The sequence below is a fragment of the Ischnura elegans genome, chromosome 3 (genome assembly GCF_921293095.1).
Source record: "Ischnura elegans chromosome 3, ioIscEleg1.1, whole genome shotgun sequence".
Taxonomy (NCBI): domain Eukaryota; kingdom Metazoa; phylum Arthropoda; class Insecta; order Odonata; family Coenagrionidae; genus Ischnura; species Ischnura elegans.
Window position 1 is genome coordinate 133,932,699 of NC_060248.1, and position 27,138 is coordinate 133,959,836.

The following is a 27,138-nucleotide window of genomic DNA, read 5'->3' on the forward strand; positions in this document are numbered from 1 at the left end:
AGAAAAGACCTACTGTTTCCAAAGTAGTGGTGAAGCTAACCGGGGATAGCAGTACTGATGGACCAAGCTTACCTTCTAACGTTACGACTGACAAGGAATTTGTAAAGGTGATCACTGACAGTTCTTCGACTTCCACCAAGAGGGTCATTATAGAAACTACAGAAAATTCAACCAAAGTCATAACATCGGAAACAAAAATGTATGAACTTCCTGCCAATGGTTGGTATCTCACTGAAGCAATTGAAAGGAATCTTTTTGATGCAGAATCAGGGCTTTTTACTATTCCTGGAACAGACAGATTGGCATCGTTTGAAGAGTGCATCAAATTGGGAATAATCGATCCTGCTTCTGTTTCAGTAATCATTCATACTCCATCAAGAAGGACAGCGACTATTCAGCGTTGCCTGGAGAAGCGTATTGTTGATTCAACAGGTCATTGCCTGCCCCCAAAAGGTTTCTATAAAGATCCTGAAAAGGAAGATATTCGCGTCACCTTGAAGGAGGCTATAGATTTAGGGTGGGTGATAGCGGAAAGGCGACCTTTTGAAGTAAATGATGATAAAGTGGAAGCACCCACTGTGCAAACACGCCACATTCAGGTGACCAAAGTCAGTGGGCAACCGGATGTCATTGAATTGGCAATGGGCCCAGTAGCCATCCCCATCTCAGAAGTCACGGGAGTGCAATCTCTGGAAGATGTGAAACTGGAACAGGAAGAAAATATGGAAGTCACCGTGAATGCTGAGAAAGTCAAACCTGAGAACATGGCCGAGATAAATGTGATTGAACCAACTTCATCTCTTGGAGATGATGATGACGAAGAAATGGGACCTTCAGAAGGTGAGCTGACGCGTGGTCGAGTTACCACGGAGCCAAAGTTCAGCGTCACGATTGGCAGGGCACGATCTTTCTCCCAAAGTCCTGAGAGGGAGCCAAAACCAGTCATTCTGCAACGCACAAGGAAGAAGTCTGTCCGAGTGCGTGACGCAGCCGTAGCAGGACTCATGGATGCTCCCACAGCACAAGTTTTGGAGGGAGTAATGTCACCCCTGACGGAAGCTATGGAGAAGGGACAGGTGGACGGAGGTTCTGGATCGATAGTGGATCCTCAGCGAGGAGATGTGCTCACCATATCACAGGCCATTGACCGTGGAGTCCTCGACGGGGAGTCTGGGAGGCTGGTAGTTCCGCTGGCCCACTCCCTATCCCTACCCCAGTTAGTCGAACAGGGGCTAGTGGCACGAGAGGGAGAAGTGATGCCTGATGGCCGCAAAGGGAACATTGTCCACCCCGAGACCGGAACTATCATCACTCTGAGGGAAGCCCTGGCGTGCGACATTGTGGATCCACTATCAACCATTCGGGATCCCAGCTCAGGGAAGTCAACGACTTTGCAGGAAGCAGTTGATGCTGGATTGGTGGATGCAGATGAAACGCAGGTCGTGGGAGAAGGTGGCAAGATGAAAGACCTCATGGAAGCGGTCAAGGATGAGATGTTTCAGGAGAAGGACAGGGAAGGAGGCGATGTGGAAATGGTGGCACCTAACTTCCTACCACCCATTGGCATGACCCTCAGCGTGGCACTCAAGCGAGGCCTTGTTGATCCCAAATCAGCGGAAGTAATCCACCCAACCACTGGTCAGCGATGCTCTGTGGTGGATGCTGTCGAAAAGGACTTCCTGATGACTCTCCTGCCGTGCGCTCCTATTGCAGGAGCAATCTCGTTGACTCAAGCTCTGGTGGGAGGACTGATAAATCCAGATGCAGGAACATTCAAGGATGTCCAAACGGGGAAGGAAATACCATTGGCTGAGGCTGTGGAAACAGGACGTTTGATCGTTGCCAAGTCTGGACCTCCCTCACCTCTGCTGAAAGTTCTGGAAAACTCCCCAGAAGTCCCCAGAGAATCTGTGATTGTCGAACGAGGCAGTAAAGTACCGAGAAAGATGAATTTATTGGAAGCATGCGAAGCCATGTATGATGAGAAATCGAAAGGATTTTTCGATCCTGCCACACGAAAAATCATGCCCCTGAGAGAAGCAATTGAGGATGGATTGATCGATCCCAATGAAATGATTTGCCTGCCAAATGAAGAAGGACAAATGGTTCAAGTCACCACGATGGAAGCGATTGAATTGGGCCTCTTGGATCCTCTCACTGGTAGAGTCAGAGACCCCAAGACTGGCATAGCAGTGGGACCAGCAGAAGCTGCACGCAGTGGCATCCTGTCGCTGCCAAAGGCCGTGGAGGAGGAAAAGGGGGAGTTGATGCCTCTGGTTGATGCACTGGTGGAGAAGGGAATGGACCCTAAAGTATGCACTGTGATCATTCCGTTGCCTGGTGGGGGCAAACAGAGGATGACTGTGGAAGAGGCCCTGGCATGTCGAGCCCTTGGTGCCGCCGATGCCGTCGAGGTATTGGGACCTGATGAGGTGCGGCTGGTTGTCGAAGACGATGAATCCATACGGACTCTGGTTATTGTTCGAAGGCTCCTTGACCCACTTGGTGCAGAAGCAGCTGGCTTTTACGATCCCAAATCAGGAACTTTCACGGAACCGTTCCACCGACTAGTTCACGAAAATGCTTATCATCCCGATATAGTGGTGGTGAAAGATCTTAGACAGGAAAATGAAGGAGAGGGCCAAAGTGAATACTTTCCGCTTGGTGAAGCACTTGGAAAACTGCTGATCGATAGGCACGGTGGCCACATTGTGGATCCACGAACAGGAAGGCGTGTGCCATTTTTTGAGGCTGTGGAGAGGGGATGGATCACGACGGTTCAAGGTCCAGGATTTGAGTCTGATAGCGCCACTTACACGCTGTTACAGGCCGTGGCTCAGAATATATATGACAAGGAAACAGGATTGGTGAGGGACGTGAAAGGACTTAATGAGGCTATAACTCTTGGCGAGGCCCTTGGCTTGAGAATAGTGGACCCTAGATCGATTCTAGTGAGAGACCCCGACCAGGAGGAGGTGGTAGTGCCCTTGCTTGAGGCTGCAGTCAACTTACGTAGGAGTGTTTTGCTGAGAGGTAGCGTAGGGGGAGAGATGGAATTGAAAAATGCCTTTAATTGTGGTTTTCTCTTGCCTGCAGAAAGGGTTCCTGTGTCATTGGAGGCTGCTCTCCACACTGGTTTATTTGATCCTACAACTGGTGAAGTCAGGGACAATCTTACAGGACAATCTGTCAGCATAAGTGAGGCCATAAAGAGGCGTATTATCGATCCCGACTTGTCGTATGTGTTGGATTCAGCATTAAATCAAATTACTTTAAGATTAGCTTTAGCATCTGGTTTAGTGGATGGCAATAATGGTGTAGTATTACTTGAAGATGGAAGCAAGATACCAATTGGGGATGCAATAAAAAGTGGTCTCATTAAAACTGGTAAGGCATTGGTTCCATTGGTCGATGCAGTGGCCTCAGGGTATTATTCCCCTGAGTCCGGTTTAATTTTAGACCCTTCCACTGGTGAGCAGCTTACCCTTGAAGATGCCGTGACCACGGGTGTGATAGATATGCAGGAAGCTAAAGTATTGGACTTGCGGCAGGATCGCATTGTTGAAGTAATGGAAGCCGCACGCACAGGTCTTCTGGATATGAGGCGAGGCTGTTTATCGTCTCCAGTGCCTGGAACTTCTCTTGATGTTGCCCTGGAAGAAGGACTCCTAATGACCACTCGGAAGCCGCTTGCTTTACCAGAAGTCTTAGCTCACGGGTGCTATGACATGCGCTCAGGAATGATTGTGGTACCACGCAAAGGAGGATCGGAATACCCTACTGAGAAGGATGATGAAGAGAAGGTCACTATTGAAGATGCCATCAAGGCTGGTGTGTTGAGCAACAATGCTGCTTCTTTCAGAGATCCCAAGTCGGGTGAGGTGATATCCCTTGGAGATGCTGTACTCGCTGGTGTTGTTGATCCCAAATCAGGAATGGCCATTGACCCTACCTCTGGATTTGAAATGAAACTTTCGGAAGCTCAAGAACGAGGACTGGTTCTCATGGCCAAGAGTCGTGTTTCGCTCCCCGAAGCGGTGTACTCTGGTCTGTACGATCCGGCATCGGGCACATTCATTTGCCCTCCTGGTGCCCGGCCTGGTGGCTCAATTCCTCTTGGACGATCTGATCGCCTTCCCACCGACCATGCCATCAGGGCTGGCTTCATTTCACCATCTTCCACTCTGGTGAAGGATCCCTCGGATGGTCGTCTGTTATCCTTTGCAAGGGCTGTGGAACAGCGTGTAGTTGATGCGAGAGCTGGTATGCTGCGAGAGGGAGGGAAAGGTGTTGCCGGAGTGGACTTCAAGGAGGCTCTGGACAGGGGTCTGCTCATCGAGGTCCGCAGGCCGATGCCTTTGAGTGATGCCATAGCAAAAGGAGTATGTGATGAGCGCACTGGACTCTTCTTGGACCCAGCCACGGGTTGCAAGATCACTCTTGCCCAAGCGTTTGATGAAAATTTGATTGACGGAGATTCGGTTCACATTAAAGACAGCAGGGGAGGAATGAAGAAAAAGATGTCATTGACGGAAGCTCTTCGCTGTGGTTTGGTGGATGGAGAGACTGGTAGGGTGCAGGACTTCACCGTTGCACCCCCGAGACAAATCACGCTCACGGAAGCAATGGACACAGGACTTGTTGAGGACGGAAGAGCTCCTGTTTCGTTACAGCACGCCCTGAAGAGTGGCTGGTATGATCGAGCCACGGGAACCCTCACAGATCCTAACACTGGGTATCCAGTTTCTTTGTTGGAAGCTATTCGCAGGGGTGTGATCGATTCTCGCCTACCCCTCTACTGGGACAGATCCAATTCTGGTCGCCTGCTTTCTCTTGCGGAGTGCTGTCGCTCGAACATCATCGATGCACGTGCTGGAATGTTTTTGGATCCCACAGTTGGAACTGCATTGGACCCCCTCCCTTTGACAGATGCCTTGAGCAAGGGTTACATTGTTGACATTGAAGGTTCTTTTGGATTATGGGAAGTACTAGCTATGGGATTATATGTTGCTGCTAGTGGGCGCTTTATGAATCCATCTGACGGACGCCATCTAACACTCAATGACTGCATTAAAGAGGGATTCGTCGATCCTAACCTTTCTATCATACGCCATGCTACCACTGGTCGCTTCATGAAACTTCCGGATGCCATTGCTTCAGGCCTTGTGGATGTGCACAAAGGCACCTACGATGTTCCAGGGAAGGGCTCAATCAGTTTGGAAGAAGCAAGACAGCGAGGCCTAGTGGTCACAGCTCGACGGCCTGTCTCCCTGGAGGAGGCTGTGAGGGGAGGCCTTTGGAATGCTGGAACATCTCGCTTCACTGATCCCGACCAAGAGGGTGACCTTGATGTCGCCACAGCATTGGCAATTGGGCTCATTGATGGCACGACGTGTGCCCTAAGGGACCCAGCCACCGGCCGCCTCAAGAGTCTTGGCTCAGCCATTCAGGACGGACAAGTGGATGCCACTCGTGGCACGGTTGCTGATCCACGCTCTCCGGGGCGATGGGTACCACTGGATGCTGCCGTGTTGCGACGAGGTCTACTTGTCACTGTTGGCCGACCCTTGACCTTTGGGCAGGCAGTCAGGCGTGGCTCAATTGACTTTGAGAGAGGAACGTTCCGCGATCCTAGGTCGGCAAGAGAGTATACAGTGGATGAAGCTATCCGTGCAGGATTAATAGACCCAGAAGAAGCGGTGGTGAGGGAGGCATCTACTGGCAGATTCAAATCGCTGAAAGCCGCCATTTTGGAGGGAAGTGTGGACCTCAGACGACGTTGTGCAGCGACGCCTGGAAATTCGCAGAAGGTGACTTTTGAGGGAGGCACTGCCATCTTCCTGAGGGAACCCCTGTCATTCGACAAGGCCGTGGAGCTGGGACACCTGTGTACCCAGACGGCACGTTTCACTGACCCAAAAACCAAGGAAGTGATGACCCTCAAGGAAGCGATAGATGCCAGCTTGATTGATCCAGACTCGGCCCTGATTAAAGACACGGAGAAGCACCGTCTGGTGCGCCTCCCTGATGCGTTCAGGCGAGGCCTCATCGATCCCGAAACGGGCAGCGTGCTGGACACTGCGTCACGTAGGTTGGCATCGGGCCTCTCTGGAGCATTGGAAGTTGGCTTGATTGCAACGCCCGGCCGTGGCCTGTCACTCATTGAAGCCCTCCAATTGAGTCTCTGCCATGCTCCCACTGGTCGATTCGCTGATCCCTTCCTACCCCTCCCGACTGCCGGTCAGCAACCTCCTCGCCGTTTGACGTTGTTGGAGGCCATTGACTCTGGTTTGATTGAGCCATCGTCAACAGTGGTGAAGGATCCAAGCACGGGCTGTGTGTCGGCTCTGTTGAAGGCAATGGAATCGGGCGCTGTGGATGGAAGGCGTGGGGAAATGCAGGACACGGTGGCAGGAAAGCGGATAGGTCTGCCCACGGCCCTGGAACGAGGCTATCTGTTGCCCGCTGAGGCGAGGGTAAGGAGGGTGCTCTCGATTAGTGCAAAGCGTGTGTTGGCCTACCCTCCCTGCACCCTTGTGCGCTTGGTGGTCTTTTGCGGGTTTGGGAACGATCTCCTCTTGAAGGCTGTCTTGTCTACAATGTCTACTCCCACTCCCACCTCTCTCTGTTTCGCTTTCGCGTCTCTTACAAGTCGGTTGCCATGAATTGTTCACATTTTTTCGTCTCAATTTTTTGTTGTTGTGCTGTCAGTTTCATTGTGAACACAGTGTTTTGCTGTTGGTGTACATCATTCACCTGGTAACAGTCCAGTAATTTTATCATGAACGCAACCTGTTACAGAACTAAACAATCAATTTTATAGGGTTTTGTTACTAACAGAGAGATGAGTGTGCACTCTATAAAATGAAACATTTAGTATTGAAACTGTTCGTGTTCATTGAAGAATTCTTAAAATATTACTGAGTGAATCATGTCTCCCAACATGTACCTTTTTGATAAAGTTGAGCTATTATCAGATCAAGTTCAAATAGCTTATTTGTTATAATCTAACTTTCTAAGTAACCAGTATTTGCTGCTATTATGTGCCCACATCATATCTTTTGGTTGAATAATTAATGGAGTACATTCTCTCCTTTATTTTAATGAGTTGATTCCAAGGGAGAGGTAACTACCTATCCCAGGTCTAATTACTTTCTATTTTTTGCTCTTGTAATAATCTTTTCATTGCTCGGAGTAAAAATGCGACGGACAGGAGGGGTCAACTCTTTCAGATTCACATGTAATTCCGGTATGACTCATACATTCCATCAGGCTGTCGTTTTAAGTCCTTATCTCTTGTGACTTTCTAAAGGCTCAGAAAAGGTATGGGTGTGAGCGTCAGTTTGGTAGACATGCCTTCAAAGGGATGGTTCTCCTTGACCTGAGTTGAACCTTCTTTGCTGCTGCCCTGCATTCATTTATTGAGTTTTGGTGTGATTTGAGTTGGGATTTTACTGTAGAAGCTTTTATGACTTGATTTCACTTCCCTGCTGGAGTCTTTCAGTGAATATATACATATATTCAACATTACTTTAATAACCTCTAGGCACCGAATGAAGAGGGTTTGCTGGCTGCATTTTGTCGAGTTGCCTGTGTGCATTCTAGGTTGTGGCTTTATTGAGGGCTCATGTTGTCTGGGACTGCCTGTGTAGTGGCTTTGGAAAGTTATTATCCAAGATCCCACCTCTCCTTGAATAAGTTGAATCAGAAACTTAGTCATGTGGTGCACAAAATTTATTCTCCTAATAATTTTTGGGCTATGAAAATAATAAATATAAATGATTCCTTTACTTAAAAAAATTTTGAGCATGTTGTGGAAGCACAAGCATTAAATTACTTACAGTAAACAGTTTCTGAGCGACATTGTTGTTTTCAAGCACGAGACTTGACTTTTTAGCAAGTCACCCCTTGAGTCAAAGCATTTGTTGTGCATTTTGTGTGTGTGTGTGTGTGTGTGTGTGTGTGAGTGCAAGAAAATATTTTTTTGAAGACTTTGTTGTGTTTGCTTGTGTGCCTCTCTTTGCAGTTGTGATACTTTCCTCTTCACAGGTCATATTCATCAAGTACTTCAAGTTTTGGTATGTGATGAAAGAAAACTTGCGTATGTGCCTTATCCACGCCTCTATACCTCATGTGACCACCTCCCCATCACCTCGCTAAGCGCTAAGGTCTTAAGGCTTACTCCTCACATGACATGCTAGCCACTAATGCAAGGAAAGCGGTGTGGATTGTTTGGGTAGGCTGAGAGGCCTGTCCTGGTTTATGTGTCAGTTGTGTTATGATATGGCTTGTGCTAGAAAAAAGGCTTTAAAATGAGCATAACAAAACTAACTGCCGTGCAATGTCAATAACCGATGATGATTGAATGATTAGTGTAATGGTTGAGAGGATAAAGACTAAAACCGAACTCACCTACTTGTAAGGTCATTCAAGAAGGGGAATGTGGTGTTCTAAGAACTTTAACGTTTTAACTCCGCTTTTTATGAATGAAACTACAGCGTTAAACATCATAGACACGTCCTTACTCTCCTTATTTGCCTCTGGTAGTGTGTGCTATTACAGATGATTGTGTGTGTTACATTGGATTTCTTTTGAAATTGAGTCTTACCTGCATATTTTTTGTATGTGCATCATGTTCTTTGTTCTTAGCACAGATGTCACTCTTTAAGTATCCAGTCCATTTTGTTCTGCTTTGCTTTGGTCATCATTTCATCAAATGTTGCTACTTAGATTGAGATGAAGCATTAAATAATTTTAGCTTTTCTGTGTGAATAAGATGTCAAACATAGATTCAAAAGTATGGCTAATTTCTTGACTGCCTAATACTAAAAAAGTTAGTTGACTTTAGTGGATAGTATGGTGCATTTAATGAGAGTGTTTTTCTTTTCTTCCAATCAGCAAGCTATTGAGGAAAAATATAAGCACTGTGATGATACAATTGCCAAGCTTCTATCTTGGATTAGTGAAGTGGAGGAAACGATTGCTTCACAAGGCACTGTGAAGGAAAATATTGACCAACTTAAGGGTCAAATTACAGCTTTGAAGGTATGTAGACTTCTTTTACTGTGTTGCTATTGTATTCCTTGCAGACACTGTAGAACCTTGATCATTTTTCATTTGGTATTTACGGTGTATTTCTGTATTATAATCAAGAAGGCTGTAATATGACCTACTTTGAATTGTTCTGAGTGGATGTAAATTTCCCTTGTTTTCTGGAGGGATAACACATTTCTTGCCTTTGGGCATGGTACCACTAATATTAGGTGAGTTGTCCTCTCATGACCAAATATGTGTGACCATTTTGTGCATGACGTCACCGGAGTGCAATTTGTGAGAAAGGTAAATAAATAAACAAAAGTATGTGGAAGGCATGGACATAGGCAATGAAGTTGCTGATGAAAGCTCATGAAAGAGTAGCAACAAAATTGTGAAAGCTGAACATAGTTCAGATTGTGATTGGTTCCTGAAAGTTATCGAGATTGAAATTTTGGGTTAGCATTTTTTTATTCTGTGCTGCACATAGTGATACCATTCTTGTTTTGATGAAAAGTTACCTAAAGCTTCTGTGAAAACCAATGAGGGAGTACATATATTTTAAGATCTACATGATTAGTACCTACATCTGTGAAACCTCAGTCAATTTTGGTGAGGAAAGCTGTCTTTAGTCTTTCTGATTTGAGACATGAGTAATGAAAACATTGTCATGTACTATACTTAAATTGAAGCTCTTTGTTGATATATTTCATCCTCCCTTCACTATCGCCTATCTTGTCAGTGTTCTCATATGCGCCAAAGACACACTTGAGGCCTTGCATGGGATGTTCTGAGCTTATAGAGTAGGACTAATTGCAATCTGGCTCAAGTTTCCAAGTGGCAGTTTGCCCTCCTCATCTGAGCGACTGTGCTGATTTGATGTGCTTAATGTTGTGCAGGAAGTGCGCGAGGAGCTTGCTGAGCACCAGCGCCCAGTCGCCTCTTGCTTGGACCAGGTGGCTCAGGTGGTGGCATCTGGCGCCGATGTTCTGTCTGCAGACGAAGTGCGTCTCCTCGAGAAGGGTGCCAGGTCACTCAAGAATCGTGTCGAGCATGCCTCCGATCGCTCAGACCGACTCTTGCGCAAGCTTGAGTCTGCTCGGGAGGAGTTAAACAAGTTCAGGTGATCAAGCTTTTTCTGGTGCCATAACAATTCACTGTAGCATGTTTCAGATTTTGTGTTTGTGAATATCACAAACACAAAATCTGAAATAAACAAATCCACATATCATGTTTTCTTGGATCTCAGACACTCATTGTAGTTTAGTTGCCTGATAATATTGAGAAAAAGCCAATTTTGTTACATCTTTGTGGAAGTTGAAATTTTTTCTTTACTTATTCTTCTTTCTTAAGTCTTAACTTATTTTCATTAAACTTTTCAACATTTTATACTTTATGTTTCCTTTAATTAGTATGGTAGGAGTTAACACATTCTAAAATAAACAAATCTTGAAACGAAATGTCCAAAAGGACACAGGTCTACTTGCCACAGATTTTGATTTAACAGTTTTTTTTGGATCTGTGGGGCCTCTAAGTCTCTTGATATAATATTTTTCTATAAAAAGTAATACATGTCGTAACATAACTATTTATTGCTGTGTGTGGAAGTGATAGCTTGTACAAAAAACTGGTCTCAGACTTTGCTGCATAAGCATGTGTTATTTTGGAATGCTTGGCTGCAGTATTTTTGTATACTTATTTCCAATGTTAAGTACAATATGGTGTCTGAGATTCCAAAATATAGCTTTCAAGGCTTGTGTCATTTTTTTGTAACATAATGAGTCTTTTTAGAAACGAGCTTTCCACGTTCAACACATGGCTGGAGAAAGCGTGTCGCACTCTGGAGGAGAAGGAGAGGTCGCTGACCAAGAGTCTCAGTCGCCAGGGCACCCTCGGAGTGGACACCACCAAGGACTTTGTGAGTGATGTCATCGCCCACCAAGCAGACCTGCGCTTCATCACTATGGCTGCACAGAAGTTCGTGGATGAGTCAAAGGTCAGGAAATATTCACTCTGGTTTTCTTGCATTCAGCCAGAATATTTTGCCATGACAGTCATATGAACAGGTTTTTTTTGTAACATTTAAAATCTCTTTTCTAGAATTTAATTAATTAACATAAAACTCGGGTTGGGTCGGCTGCACTTTATTTGGCTCCGATTCTGCTCTTGCCTTTGGTCTTCAGTTCCTGTTCTTACTTCTGATTCAAATTGCTTAATTTTTAATGGTAAATGGATTTTTTTGTCCAATTGGAATGCATATCCGGGATAATAATAACTGCATCTTTGAGTTAGTTTCCTTTTCCTGTCACTGTAAAAATTGGAATGCTATCAGAACCAAATCAGGTGAGAAGCGATTATGATGATGGTCCTCAAATCAAGAGCTATTGCTGAAATGAACTTTCAAAGGGACAAAAATATTTCATTCCACATAAGCAGAAAGTAACTTTCCCCCACATCCATCTTTCCCCCAGAGAGGTAGTTTAAGACAGAATAAGACAATGTATGCTATCTTTGCCATTGTATACAGTAACCAGCAACTTAATTTGAGTGCAAGAAATTAGATTCTCTTTTTCTGATGACTTTTGAGGACAACTTGTGTGAGAAGGAGATGTTTTAAAACCTCACATGGTCTTTTTTTCTCTGGGTTGATAGAAAAAACAAGGTCACGAAGAAAGCCTTCAGCATACAAACGTCAATAGTTTAGATTTCTGCATTAAAGGTCTTCAACTGTATGTCATGTCATGATTTTTTGTCGAAACTTTACTTTCAACAAATGAACAGGATTTAAACAGGTTTTCCTGCAATTTATTTCCATACTGATTATTTTTGGCATCGGCTTTGTTCTTACCCTTAAGGACTGAGAACCGAGGAACCAAACTGCATCGTAGAAAAGGTTGGGCAGGAAAATTCATGGATAAAAAATGAACCTTATATTCAATACTAATCCCTAATTCTCTCATTTTTTCACCATCATCTGCATTAAAAGAGAATTCCTTCTTCCAACGTTTAAGTGAATGAGCGTTGTTCTGGTCATATTTTCACCATCATCTGTATTAAAAGGGAATTCCTTCTTCCAACGTTTACGTGAATGAGCGTTGTTCTGGTTTCTCATTGCCCGCCTGTTTAGAGTGAATGCATCCTTTCACCTCTGCCCACAGGAATACCTCACGACTCTCAATGAGTTCAGGACAGGCCTGCCTCAGCGCCTCCCTCATGTCGAGCCTCTTGTGGACTCGGTCGTGAAGCGAGAGGTGTCGACGGCCAGTGCCACCTACCAAGACCTGCTCGCTCGCACCAACCGCCTTTCGGAGAAGACGTCTGGCGTTGGGGGGCGCCAGCGGGACCAGAGGGAGGCGCTGGAGAGGGCGAGGGCGTGGCTGCGTGAGGCGGAGGGCAAGGCGAGGCGCCTCCTCGCAGAGCCCATTGGTGCAGAGCCGGGTGCCATCTCGGAGCAACTCGACAGGACCAAGGCCATGTGGTCGGAATTCGTATCTCAGGAGAGGCTCATTGATGCGGCCAAGAAGGTTTGTGTGATGCTTGCAATTTGAGTTGTGAGGCATGAATTCATTATTTGTCCAATTCCTATTCAACGCGAATTTCCAATCTGTGTTGAAACCTGTCTAAAATTAGAGTTCGCTATTAATTAAGTATTCAAGTACAGCATGGAGCTCATAGAATACTCTGCTATATATATGTTAGTCCCATGCTGTAAATTTTTTGAAGGAGAGGCCCTCCTTCATGGTAACTTTTATTGTACACACTCATCAGTGAAACCTATTTCATATTGTTGTGTAAATTCATTTGAAGAGAGCCAGGGACTCATGAAATGATTTTGTCAGTATGAAGTTCCTCCAGCAGTGGTTATAAAACTTCCTCAATTGCAGGCAACAGTTGCCCTTGTTGAATCGCTTGAGGGGCAGTTGTCAGCCGAAGAGCGACGTGCCCTGGAAGAGCCAGTGGACGAACTTCAGGGCAAGTACACGCAGTTAACGGAAGCTCTTGGTGAGCGGTGTGGACAACTGGATTCAGCACTGGTGCAAAGCCAAGGGGTGCAGGATGCTCTTGACGGGCTCTCAACTTGGCTAGGAAATGCTGAGAATCAACTGAAGTGAGTGCAGGGCACAATTTGGCCTCTTTATTCTCCTCCCCTCTTGCATCAAACACATTGAATCATATCCATCCCTTTATGGGCTAAAACAGTACATTTGAGTTGGGATGAGGTGGAACTATTCCATGGAAGATCCTGTGCAGGTTCCACTTAAAAACTTATTCAAATGCACAGCAGCATTGGGGATTGTGTCCTCAGCTCTTCTTTTCTGTCCATATGTGGCATTAGCATTGGAAGGGGAGGCAGAAGGGTTAGGTGGCTGTTAGCTGTGGGAGAATACTCTAGGAATAGCATACAGTGCTCAGGTTGGTGAGATAATTAAATCCTTAACCCTCTTTAATGCCAAATATCCTTCTTCCTGGGGCACTGGCGAGAAATACTGGAGGGTATTTCCATAAAATGTAGCAACTAGGAAAAAAAGAACAATACAAATCTATTTTATTACATATCCATGTGCGGTTTTTTTTAAATTATTAAGGTTAAAATTGTTTATATTGACAAAATATATTTACGTTTACTGAAATAAAATATATCAATGCAATAAGTTATAGCAAATTAAATGATGCTCTGCATATGAGCCGATATATCGACCTGCCGCACTTTTCGCCGGAGCAGCAAAATCTGATATATTGGCCTGCTGCAGTAAAAGGGTAAACTCAACTGTCCGGGACTCAAATGGAATGACTTTTGAATAAACAGCTACGGCTGAATCCCAATGTGCCACAGATGCCAGCGTATTTTGGTGAATTCTTTTGGTATGTTTGCATAGGTGCAATCGTGCCGTGATGGATATGGAAAAGTATGAATGAATCATTAGGATGGTTATTGAATGGTATATTGCTATCTTTCATTCAAAACCAGATTCAGTCTGTATGTCTCAAAATTTAATCTGTTGGGAAATTAATTTGCATTAATGGAATAGTTTATATTCATTTTTATTTGAGTTAAAACTGTGAATAGTATTAGAATTAATTTGGCCCATTACTTTCCTGCTTTGCAGCTGTTAGTATAGATTGTTTGTAAATTGACATCAAATTGATTTTAATGGGATGTAAAAGTTCACTCACTATAAGAAATTTAGGTTTTTGAGTGTGGAGAATATAGAATGTGGCTAAATAACTTTGATGCTTTTTGTATCAGGAGTCTGATGAGGCCCGTCAGCCTGAGCAAGGAAAGACTTGAGGATCAGGTGAGGGAGCACCGAGTGTTGCAAGCGGACGTGGATGCCCACCGGGCAGGCGTGGAAAGCGTCTCCCACTCGGCTCAAGAACTCATGGCCACAGCCAGCAACCCACGACTTGCCAAGAAGATAGAATCCAAGCTCAAAGATGTTACCTCAAGGTATGGCAACTCGCTCAGCATATTCAACGGTTATGTATGTGTATGCATGAATTAAAACATGTCGTGAGTGATCATGGCTGGGACAAAGATTCAGTTTGAGTGAATGGCCACTGATGGAGAAGGGAAATGTTCATTTGAGCACCCTGAATATCTGGCATCATAGGAGTTACATTTTGCTCAGATTAAGGGTAACTTCTTTCAAAGATATCATGTTGCATGTCTCCCTGAATCATATTTATGGAATGCAAATATTAATACAAATTTTGGGATAGTAGTTTACCTAAATAATAATAGCTGAAAACGATTATCCATCATTTTGGTGGATGAATTTTCCAAATTTTGGTATGTTGACCTCCAAAGACTCAGATCATGCCTCATTCAGGTAGAAAAAACTCTTTGCTTGTCTCTGCCAAATCAGTGCACTCATATTTAACAGTTACTTACTTAATATCTGACTGAGTGTTCAAATTTAAGTATCTTTTCTCTTTGATTTTCCAGTGTGAGACTTGATTCAATTTTATCAGTGACTTCGAAGCATGAACGATACTGCATGTTTACTGGGGATCTCATGTGCATGATTCTGCCAAAATTATATACATACGTTCAAAATTCATGGTCTACCATTGTGTTTGTTAAATTTCCAGGTATGACAAGTTGGTGGAGAAGGTAGCCAAGCGAGGTGAGTTCTTGGATGAAGTGCGGTCTCTGTTGGACAACTTCTCCGTGTCTGCCACGAGGCTAGAGAAGTGGGCCTCTGAGGCAGGGGACTCTCTCGTGGAGTCGTCGAGGAACAGTGCCATTGACGTGGTTGATGGTAGCATGAATGGAGATGCAACCAACATGCGGATTGCTCAGATTGCTGCAGCAAAGGAGGGGCAGAATGCAGAGTTTGAGAACACGCTACGCTCTGGCCGATCTCTCCTATCGAAGAAGGACGTGACTGACGGAGGCCCTGTCCGTGACCGCATTAAGGTAAGCCCTGTTCCACTCCAAAATCTCTGTGTTGTTAGTACAACTATTGAACAGTTTGCAACATGTTAGTCAGATCAGATTTTTACCGCCTTCCTGTAATATGTCAGAAAATGTTACTTTAATTTCATTTTATTGTCTTGTACCAGCCTTGTGATCATTATTTGTCCGAAGATCTTGCCATCAATGATTGGAAATTGAGTTGTAATTGACAGGATATAACCTTCGGTCTAGTTTGTAACACAGTCATTAATTCTGGTTTTTATCATCTTCTCTTCGGTTATCCATCTTGAAATGTTACTTTAATATTGAATCTAGCTTATTTAAAATTAATTTTTTGTTAAGCTTGTGGTATTAATTCATTTTAAGCTAATTTTTGGAGATTGTAAGCTCTGGTAAGATTTCATTTGGCATAAATATGCAATAATCCGAGGTTGTATACTTTCAAAATTTTTGGGAGCAACCGTTTTCAGGGAACTCTTAGAGTGTGACTACCCCAAAATTATTCTGGCTTCAACCATTGTGTAATCTTAGGATTGTAGACCGCAGCCCATGCCTTTTCAAGAGTCAGACTAAATGGGGATAATCTGAACAAGACTTCTTATTAGCAAGTATTTATTTGAGCTGGACTTTTCATGCTTAGGCATGGTGTATCATCCACCTCTAATTTAGCTTCTACCGCACCAAGAACTTAAATCTTCATTTCCTTATTTACATGCAGAGTATGAAAGGTAATCTGCACCTACATTTTTCTTAACATGCCTCTCTCTGTATTTAATGATAGGATAGATCTTAATTAATAAAAGTCTTCAATATGAATATCATTTTCAAGGAAATTTATTATTCCGTGATTCTCATAAATGAGGTGTTCATGAAATTTCCTTGGTACTCTCAGCAGCTCTTCAGTTAGGTAGGAAAGGCCTTTGGACGATTGATATTTTGTTTTCCGCAGGCGCTGGAGGCGCTTTGGAGGGAGCTGGCAGCCATGCTGGAGGAACGGCAGCGCCTGGGCAAAGTGCGTGCCGAGCAGATGTCTGCGTATGAGCGGCTGCGTGAGCAAGTGATGGACTGGCTGAATGCAGCGGAGAGGGCGTTTGCGCACCTCGAACCTGTGGCCATTGACGTGGACGTCATCAAGAGGCAAGCCGAGCAGCTCAAGGTGGGTTAATTAAATTTAGTGCTCACTGCGCTCTAAGAGTTTGAAAAATGAAAAGACGTGATTTTTCCATTTTTCAATCCGTCACCCACTTCTTGAGCTATGTGTTGTGACAAATTGATGCCCTTTAACAGATGAGATGTTGTCACTGACACATGCAAAGTGGGTCTCTGCTTCTCAGCGACTCCCTGGCCTTGTGCCGTGAGTGCCACTTACTTATTCTTTAGATTTTAGTGAACCCTTAGCAGTCTTTATGGAGCCAATTTTGTGTGAATGCTTTTGATGAATGATGAGTCAACTTTTTTACTTCTTTATCAGTTTCAACTCTGGTTCGAATCCTAGCATTGGTTATTAGTTATCATTATTGATCAATCGTTTAATTGTGATTGCTCATATTCAAAAGCTATTAATGATTTTCATAATGGTGTAATGAAAACTGCCTTGAATAATGCATCATGCTATCTCACAAGTGATTGTTTCCTAACATCGCTCTGGTTAAAGTACGTAATGTAAATTGTATTTGGGAAAAGTATGCAATGTTTTCTCGGCTGAAGAACCCGGTTGAGCAGAGAAATGGAGAACCAAACTGGCTCATCCATGCTTTAGATATTCTGAGGATTTTCTCATTTGTGTGGTGCTTTGGTTCACAGCCCATGATAAAGGAGCACCGTGAGTATGCCAACACAATGGACCGTGTCAATGATCTCGGCAATGCATACGATGCCCTCCTCAGGGGTGAACGACCTGATTCACCAGCTCGCAGGCGGTCATCTTACAGCCCTGCCAAACGGCCCTCAGTGACAGCCAGTCCGAGTGAGTACCTGTGTTTATGTAAATTGGCTAGTAGGGACAAGCATTGGCATAATGGGTTCCAGAAGTTAAAGCAATGCTAGGCCCAGACTTAAGATTGGATGGGTGACCGACCATTCATGCTTTAACCATTGTGTTCTGGATCAAGCAATTTCTTAGTATCAGGGCATCTTGCCCCACCTAGTATGCTATGTAGTGACCTTCTTGTTAGTGTTGTAATATCAGGTCGAGCCGTACTGTTTTTTTTTGAGATATTAGGGGAGAATCAAATTGAGGAGGTGACTTAAAGTGTTGGCTTCCCTCCTATTTGACCTTGGGTTCATATCCAAGCAGTGGCATTGAGTCCTTTGCTGTGGCCACTTCCAGTGCAGCTCTCTCTCTATCCGTCAGATGGGACATTGATTAAGCTGTGTTCCTCTTGATGCTTTTCAATCAGAACAGCTTCTGCTGACTGGTTTCTTTCCACCCATCCCTCGTGGCACAAATGCCCTACCTAGCCTTCAGTTGCCCCCTCTAAATAAGTTCCTGTCTCCCGGGCAATTGGATGAGCCCCAGAAATCATATTTAAGATGATATTTATGTGTCTGCCATCTGATGTCTAATGCAGCTTTGAAATGGCAAACTTTTCAGTATAATATCCCAGCTTTTGATGAAGTACTTACATTATTTAGAGTGTTTTTTAATCAATTGATGATATAAAAATAATGGATCATTTCTTTCAAAGAAACTCCACTGCTTACTTATGGAAAGTAAACTCTTTGCTTTAAGAAGCCTTATGAAATGGATTGTGTAGCTATGAGGATGCTTTGTCATGCTTCATTATTTCGTCATGCAGTGCGTCGGCCATCCCAAGATGCTCGAAGCCCATCTCCAACGAAAGTTGGCCTGTCAGCTGTTCAGAGTCCCATGTCTCCCAGTGGGTCAAGTGGATTCAGCAGCCGACGCTCCTCCCAAGATGGATTCCACCTTGAAGGTAATATTGCCACCGTTATTATGTATCAGTAGGCCATAGTCATTTATCCTCCAGCTATTGTCATTCATATCCAATTGATGATTGTCATCTATCCGTACCTTGGAGGGTCATATTTCAAATCACTGTTGAAACTTTTGTACACTCTCGACCAATCAATAAACTGGAAGTATAAAGTGACTGCCTTTCCTAAATTGCCTTTCCCAAAATTAATCTCAAGCTGCTTTTTTTCTTCCATTTCTGTTTTCTCTATTACACCTATGATTAAAATCCTTTTGTCATCACATTATTTACAAGTGAATCAATAATAATTTCATATTTAGAGTATACATTATTCTAATTTATAAATAAACGTAATATGTACTTACTTAAAATTCCTGTGCCGAACCAACTTTTTTGATATTTTAATTTATTGTTGAGTTTATCAACATCGTATTCTGTAATGAGGGTCCTCAAATATTTGGAGCAACCGCTAAGAGACACTCATTAAGATTTTTAGGATCTTGAATAAAATATTGCTGAGCAAAGGCTTAACAGACTGAGTGTGAATGGTACGACAGGGAATTTTTGTCAGCACAAAAGGTGTTGGATTTGCAAGGGATGGTCGCATGGGTCCCTACTTTGTAAATGTTTTCGGGCCTTGAATAGTGATAGTAATAATAACTCCTTTTCTTCAAGAGGTTACCGATGCTAATGACTCAGTTATATTCTTTCTCCCATATCTGCCTCAAGATAAAATGGAAGCTTTAGCTCTTAATTGTTTAACATTATTGCTACTATGAAATTGTCACCCGTTGTCTTAGATGAAAGAAAAAAATTGTCACAACAGGCCTCAATAAGTGAAATTCATATAATTACATTTTCCAGCCATAATTTATAAGAGCAATGTATCATGGGTTGAGGTATACGTGTAAACTTAAGTACATATATTCAAATTGGAGATTCTAATCCATGTGATATTTTTCAATTGAGGAAATAAGCAAGCTAAACTCATTTTCCAAAGTAAATTATCTATTGCTCTGATTGTGTTCAATCAGTAAGCTAAGTTATCTTTTCTACCAGGTACCTACTGCAACTCATGTGCCTGGTTGCTGCAGGAGTTGATTGACTTTCGTTATACATAATATAATTACAAATACTTACAGTTGTACTTGAAGTTTTCTCACAAGTGATTGAGTGACTCACTGATGGCATAGCATCTGTCTATTTAGGGTAGGTAAAGCAAAGTATGCTCAAAGAAGTTTTCAAACTGGGTTTCGCATGAATTACTTTGGTACCAATTCTCGGCTCCTATTTCAGCTCGCTCAAGAATTGGTAGTACGAAAACTAGAGGACTAAACTGGCCTTAGATACATAAATATTTTATTTTTGTTTTTTTCTGAATGATTCCTTTGAATTTTTTGTTCTATTCATGCTATTTCTTTATATGTATGTATATTTTTGTTTTCCCAGATCTTACTCCAGTGCAGCAGCAGCTAACGGAGATGAACAATCGGTACAGCCTGCTTGGAGTTCGCCTTTTGGATAGGCAATCTGAGATAGATTCACTGCGGGAGGAGGTACGGAAGCTCTTGGAAAATCTCCGCCAATTAGGGAACTTCCTGGATCGTGTGCAAAGGCAGTTGCCCAGTGGCAAGGAGGAGAGCTCGGTCCCAGTCACCAAAGAGGATGCTGACAAGTTAGCACGGCAAATTAAGGTACGGCACTTCTGCTGTGATGACATTGTTCAATTTTATTTGCTTCTCTAAACATGCTGTATGCACCCAGACAGAGGACCAGGATTTTCCTAATTGGGCCTTTGCAATGTCTGAATGTTTGTTAATGTGGAGAAGACAAAAACTTCTAGCGGTAGCAGGGATTATTCGCTAAGCACATTGTTCATGCAATATCTTGCCTCAATTTTTAAGCGTTAATTTACCTGCTTTAAAAGTGTGTGTGAAACTTTTAATATACTGTTGTTATGATATTAAACTTTTGCTTTGAGAGATACTGAACTTTAGCGAAAATTATTATAAGCCTCTCTTTTTCCTAATCTGAAGGGCTGACTTCAAAATGTTGAAGCTTCTTATGTTATTATATCATTTGGTAAATAACGCAAATTTTTGGGATTTTTTTCAAGAGATGAGGCTTTGTAGTGGATGAGGAAAGATTATTTAAAGTATACTGGGGGAAGCCACAGTGATAATTTCACGGAGTTATCTGCAAATAATTAATTGGAGGCATAAGAAATTTTCTCACTTGTATTGTCTTTCTGATTAGTACATCCTGTATTGCTGTAAAATTTCTTTTTTTCAATTTATATACAGTGGAACCCCGATTTATCGTTCCTGCATTCATCGTTCGCCGCTCCTGGTCCCAAATTAAGTTCCATAAAGACAATGTAATTTTTTCCCGCATCTATCGTTCCCCGAAGTATCGTTTTCCCGCATTGATCGTTTGAAGATCGCGGTCCCGTTGAATAATTTTCCCGCATTCATCGTTTGATAAAAATGAGACAAAGTGTTTACAAAGTGTTATTTATGGCTAATAACAACAGACACATAGTTTGAATCTTCCCCAGGAGATTGAAATGCGATAGGGAGAAGCAGAGTGCCGTGGGATAGCTACATTAGCGCATTTCCCAAGATCCGGTATTCCCCTCCATTCAGCACTCGCCTCCCCCCGGTTGAAGCTTTCTTCTTCGCCGAAATAAAAAAAGGTCCCAGCTCGAGCAGGGATTGTATTACGAAGACCTTAGCTTCGAAAGAAAATATCAAGTTACTCGAGAACAAAAGAAACCTTTTTCACGCCTCCCCCTTTCTTGACCGCTGACTTTTTCTTAGCTGACTCGCTTCAAAGATCCCCACCTCTGGAGGTCAACTGCTGCATGAATCACCGATTAGCCAAAAAGGGTTGTAAAAATGAATTTCGGCAATTGGTATTATACTTTTATTAGATTGAGATATTAGTGATGTGCACGTAATTCAAAAAAGAATGATACCAAACATGACGTATTTCTAACGTTATCTAACCATTTTAAGCAAGGAAATAGTTGGAATAATACGATGGTGATTTCTGGCGAATATCGATATCCTCGCAGCTGATAGTGAGCTTCACGGCAGTTGATGTGGATTTTTTTCGAAAACGAAGGGCGTCTGGTTACAATGTACGAGTTATTCTACAAGTCTCACTTGTCTGAGGTGCTAACGAAGCGACATCTCAGGATATTTTGTTTCTCCCTACTAGCAATCTGAATTCATCTGCTCATCTAGAGCTACGCTACTTATTGTTAGAAATGAGTGGGTAAGTTGCCTTCTCTATAGGATAAAAAATTTCATTGCGAATTCATATGGTCATGCTTCACCCTCTGCAGTAAGCTCTGCTTACACCGTACGCAATAGCATTAGTGCCGGACTTCACCTCGTACGAGTGGTTCCATACTTTCCGGGGTGGATTGACTTAAAACTAGCGAGTGTTTTCCGTGTGGGTTCAATGGAGTCCGGTTTCATTTTCATTAGTTTTATTCTTATTCGTCTTCGGGCCATGGCCCTTCCGAAGACACAAGTGAGAACTTTAAAAGATGGACTGAAAATAATTGATGATGAAGAAAAGAATCCGGGCTAGAAATACGTGAATATTGCGGAACGCCTCGGTATATCCGGTAGCACATGACGGCAGGGGTGGGGGTAGAGCGAGATCCCTGGTGAAAACAAGAAGTGGGATGAAGCCGAGAATCAGGTGGGCGTGCCACAAACGATTAACGCTACATTGCCTCAATCATATTAAAAATTTAATTGCTAGAAAGGAACATTTCAAATAATAAACTATTTTTGGCCTTCTTGATCCATCTCATAACCAATCACTGCGACAGCGAAATCAGTTGTTTGAGGCATAACACGCACCTTTCTCTCGTAAGTACATGTACTTGAAGTGGCATTTGATGGATAAGAATTTTTACGTCAGACTGAAATGCATAATAGCAGTGAAAATTCCGAGTGGAGTGCAAACATTTTTTTAGCAAGGCGGCTTGTTCCTTTAGGATATTAGAAAGAGAGATAAGTCGAATCAACAATATGACCTAAGTGTTTCGATTAAGTAATAATATTCCTGTAATCAGCTGAAATCTCGTTTGAATCCATTAATGAATATCATAATTCGCAAAAATCCAGCGGATCCTGGAACATAGGCAACCCGGACAAACTTTTCCGCATCGATCGTTTTCCCGCATTCATCGTTTCTTTCATCCATCCCCCTGAAAAACGACAGATCGAGGTTCCACTGTATATGTTTTTGAGCCTATTGCTTCTGGATGTGCCAAAGAAATTACCCTTTTCCATGCCTGCTGCTGTACCCTTGTCAATATTTTCCATACTAGTGAATTCTGACTGAATATTGTTCTAATTTGAATTTAGAATGTGGTTGAGGACATGTATGAAAAGCAGTCACTGCTTGACAGCACCAAAGGGCAAGTGACTGACCTGCTTAAGAGAAAACCTGGCGTCAGTGGAGCTGACACATTACAAGATGAGCTGACTGAAGTGGCCACCCGATGGAAGAGTCTGCATGATCGGTGTAAAGAGAGGTGAGGTCCTAATTTAAAGATGAGGAATTGGGTTGTGAGCATTGGTTTAACCCTTCAACTTTGATGGCTTGATTATATTGTCTACCATAGTGTGTGGGAAAGATGCATTAAAGGCCAGAGCTCCTGAGACTCAGTGTTGGTAGAAGATCCTTAGAATGCAATCCAGTCCTCGAAATCCTGATGCAAGACATTAAGTAACTGATCATCTGCCCTTCTAATCTTTGGGTCAATTTCAAAGTGGGTGTTGATCGATAGAGCAAGTATTTAATTGAATTTTTCTGTAATTTTCTATTATATTTTATGCCTTATTTGTGGGAAATCTGTAAATATTTACTTTCAAGTGAGACTATTTGAGCACTTGTGACATATTTTGGAGAGGGAGGTCATTGTTGCGGACTTGAGGGATGAGCCTGGGACTAATTGGGTTGACAGAGGGAGAGTATACTTTATCTCAGCAATGATGAGAACAAAACTTTTGCCATGAACGACTGTGAAATTGAATGTACTCACTCTACATTTCTTTAAGCCAAAAATAATTTTCACAAGCACATTAAGGTCAGGTTTTTCATTTTTGTACTCATAATTATTGAAATAGAAGATGCCTAATTCTAAATTATCAGTTTGGGAAATGTATTTTCTTTTTTCTTTGCCTCCAAGATCAATATTGGCACTAAGTTTTGCTCCCTTTCACGTCGAAGAATCTTCTCGAGGCTGAATAGTTGTTTTCAGTGGACTTTCTTCATTTCAGGATCAAATTCATGGAAGACATGAAGGAATTCCATGACACGCACGACGGGCTGTCCAATTGGCTTGCGGCTAAAGAGAGGATGATGACCGTCCTGGGTCCCATTTCCTCTGATTCTCGAATGGTCCAAAACCAAGTTCAACAAGTACAGGTATCAGATGCAGTAGAATGTAAATTGTCACATGTATAACCAAAAATTGGTGTATGCTTTAGTCGTGTATTTTATATTGGTGAATGTGATTTACTCTATAAGAATGCAGACATGGTATCGATACTATTCACTAAACAAATTTTTAATTGAAATTCTGAAGCTTGAAGTGGAAATGAAGTTATTTTTTGTATTATCCATTGTTATATGTGGAGATTTATTGGCTTGATTACAAATCCTGTACCTATTTCTATGCAAGAAGATTTCTATTAGGGAAGTAATATTGTTAATACTAGGAATATAATTATTTGCAATTGCTTGATTTATTTATATGTACAATTATCTAGATGAAGCTAGGAGAAACCATGATTCGCATAAGACAAGCAGAAAATCGCATTTGTTGGCATAAAGCGAGAACTATACGAACCATAAATTCATAATTTTTTTAACCTTATAGATACGCATTGGCACTTGAATTTTATGAAGTGACTAATGTGGGCACTGATCCTTGGCAGGTGTTGAGAGAAGAGTTCCGCACGCAGCAGCCGCAGTTGAAGCACCTTGTTGAGGTTGGTGAGTCCCTCTTGAGCCGTGTCGATGAGAGTGGCAACGACGGACGACGCATCAGTGGCAAGATGAAGGGCATTCAAGACAAGTGGTCGGACCTCCTCGGACGTCTTGAGGAGCGGGCTGAGTCACTTGGCGCTGCTGCCGACACGAGTAGGGAGTTTGACGCTGGGCTGGCACGCTTGCGAGACTCGCTGCAGACGATCTCGGATGCATTGGATGACCTTCCCACGGACAGGGAGCCTGAGGAGACTCTGAGGAAAGTGGAAGTAAGTCTCAATGGAACATGCTCTTGCATCAATGGTAACAGAGATCTAATATTTTTTACAAGGAGTTTTGTCCTTATTGGACCAGATTCAAATTTAAATGTACATTCTTAAAAACTAGCAATCTGCCAATTTGCCCTTCACACAATTCATGCAGGCCCGATTTTCATGAAAGTCGTCAGAATTGGTTGATTGAAAAATTTGTTTTTTACTCAATTTGTATGTGATGCCGTTCCCTCTATATATATTTGGCACAGCATCGATTGACTTGATCCATATTTCATGAATGCCAGGATAAAAAATGAGCGCGTTGACTAGATTTCAGGATAAGCACAAATGTTCAACGAGTTTGCAGTAAAGCTATTTGTATTCCTTAGGCAGTGGGCTTTTGTTATTGTTGTTGGGGATTATCATATCTGAAAGGATGCACATTCTGACTTATGAGATTATTATACGTCGATGCATCCAGGAACAAGTGATAGGATGTTTTTTCATTGGGCGCAAAGTTTGAGTACCAGCCTGACACATTGACCATGTCAATACTCCACTTGTCTGCAACACTCATTTCTGGGAAAATCAAAACGCGCTCCCGTGCCGCTCACAACGGTACCCTTCAACATTTAGTGAACAACTTTGTCCGTATGTCCAACACAGCCAAAATCAGCCTTCGTGGAGAAGAAACAGATGAACTAGTCCATCTGGCTTCGCCAATACAAAAAATTTCACATTAAATCTGTGGCGTTTCATTTTTATGTCCTGGCAGAACAAAAGATTTCTTCTCCAAGCCACCATGTATTCATCTATGCTCAGATTCTACTTCCATAATTTGGTGGAATTATTCAACAATAGGCCTAATCTTGAAAATAGGGTTCTTAGAAAGAGTCCTTCAGCAAAAAATTTGTTTTCTCAACAACTGACTGAAAAAACCTATCTGTAAATGGGAAATCAAAATAATTGTGGCCTGTTATCACCGCGAAAAAGATCTCGGTTGGGAAGAGACACTCTTAACAATTCCGGAAAACAATCTAAAATAATAGACAATGTGCATAAGTAATAATTAGTGATGGGTCGGTTCGATTCCTCGATTCTTCGATTCCTCGATTCTCGGCCAAGAACCGGAATCGAAAACGAGTACTTGCCAAGGCAAAAAATCGATTCCGATTCCAGTAGTACTTCAAACAACAGTATACGACCGCGTTTCGAACAGTCATTTGAATTTTCGCGCCACGTAATCGTAATAACAAAACACATATCTTCTTGGGATGTGCGAGTACTCGAAAATTCAAGTCGATCGAGTAGTTGGTACTCGACTCGAGCGTTTTGAGTCGCATTACGAATGTCGAGTCGAGTAGTTAAGGTTACAGTGCTTTCGAGGCTAGTAGGTCCAGCAATCTGCTGACAGGAAGCGCTATCATGAAACTCATGTAATAATGCAGTTTTTAAAGCCGATAAGTCATTCTAATGCCTTGGCCTGGTAGTTTCAGCTTGCCGAATACACTTATAGTTGTCGACGTGGGCGCCGAATACCTTTACGCCAGCCGCAGCGGCCGATCGTCTTCCTACCCGGCGAACACTAGTCCGAAATCGGAAAAAGCTGGAACAAAGTCCAAAATGACCTTTTTGGGGATAGAGACTTGAAACTCAGCGTAAATACTCATAAATCATAAAGAAATATTGCTTTATATGCCATTTCACATAAATACGAACCTTAAGTGAGATACAGAGGCCCAAGCATGACCAATTTTTCAATGCCACGCGAGATATCGTTCTTCCTCAAAAAATCTTTGAATTTATCCAAGTGGTTTTGCGTTGGTGTGAGTTTTATGGAATATGAAACGCAATATTCCTTTGATCTGGTGCTTTGCCTAACTTTCAATGACTTTCGAAGATTTTGGCTATCATCTGTCGGGTTTTACAACCCAAAATGGCCGACCCGTTTTTCACATGAAATTTGACATAAAGTAGACATTATCTTTCATTTACGAAGAATATAACTTAGAAAATTTGAACCACAATATAAAGTAGAGATTTCTAAATAGTACTAAGAAGAAATCTTGAAAAGAAAGTTTGCGACGAAGGAAATAAGAGCGATTTTTCAATCGCGCGTCAAGGCTGAGCTACACGCTGCGGAACCTTAAGGCTCGGTAACTGAGGCCGATTTTTCAAGTTTTTTAAAACATTAGTCTTGAAAATCGTCATTTAAAGCATAGATAATCGTCTTCATTGACTTAAAACACTAAACTGATGATGTTAAAAAGGATTATGTATAGATCGACTTGACCATTTAGCGCATTACTCGAGTGACAATACTAAGGATTGAATATTTTTGGAACCATCCCACGCATAAGAAATATGCCTCGGGTATTGAAGTAAAGTGAAGAGATTAAGTCAACATGCTTAAGAGAGAGGAAAAAGAACTATTTCCGTGAAAGGCAACAACCGATACCCTTTTTCCCTTTCCACC

At 42.6% G+C, this 27,138-nt stretch overlaps 1 protein-coding gene across 7 annotated transcripts in view; it reads left to right on the forward strand.

The window, feature by feature from the left end:
- Positions 1 to 27,138, forward strand: part of LOC124156605 (dystonin) — a 614,708-nt gene that overhangs the window by 509,257 nt on the left and 78,313 nt on the right. For all 7 annotated transcript variants that reach the window (XM_046531247.1, XM_046531246.1, XM_046531244.1 and 4 more), the window contains 14 exons: positions 8,899 to 9,045; positions 9,933 to 10,156; positions 10,825 to 11,029; positions 12,192 to 12,557; positions 12,918 to 13,141; positions 14,282 to 14,482; positions 15,127 to 15,454; positions 16,404 to 16,610; positions 17,258 to 17,420; positions 18,253 to 18,390; positions 19,840 to 20,084; positions 22,779 to 22,948; positions 23,697 to 23,844; positions 24,357 to 24,677. In XM_046531247.1, coding sequence (XP_046387203.1) covers positions 8,899 to 9,045; positions 9,933 to 10,156; positions 10,825 to 11,029; positions 12,192 to 12,557; positions 12,918 to 13,141; positions 14,282 to 14,482; positions 15,127 to 15,454; positions 16,404 to 16,610; positions 17,258 to 17,420; positions 18,253 to 18,390; positions 19,840 to 20,084; positions 22,779 to 22,948; positions 23,697 to 23,844; positions 24,357 to 24,677 — 3,087 coding nt within the window. The remainder of the gene's footprint in view (positions 1 to 8,898; positions 9,046 to 9,932; positions 10,157 to 10,824; positions 11,030 to 12,191; positions 12,558 to 12,917; positions 13,142 to 14,281; positions 14,483 to 15,126; positions 15,455 to 16,403; positions 16,611 to 17,257; positions 17,421 to 18,252; positions 18,391 to 19,839; positions 20,085 to 22,778; positions 22,949 to 23,696; positions 23,845 to 24,356; positions 24,678 to 27,138) is intronic.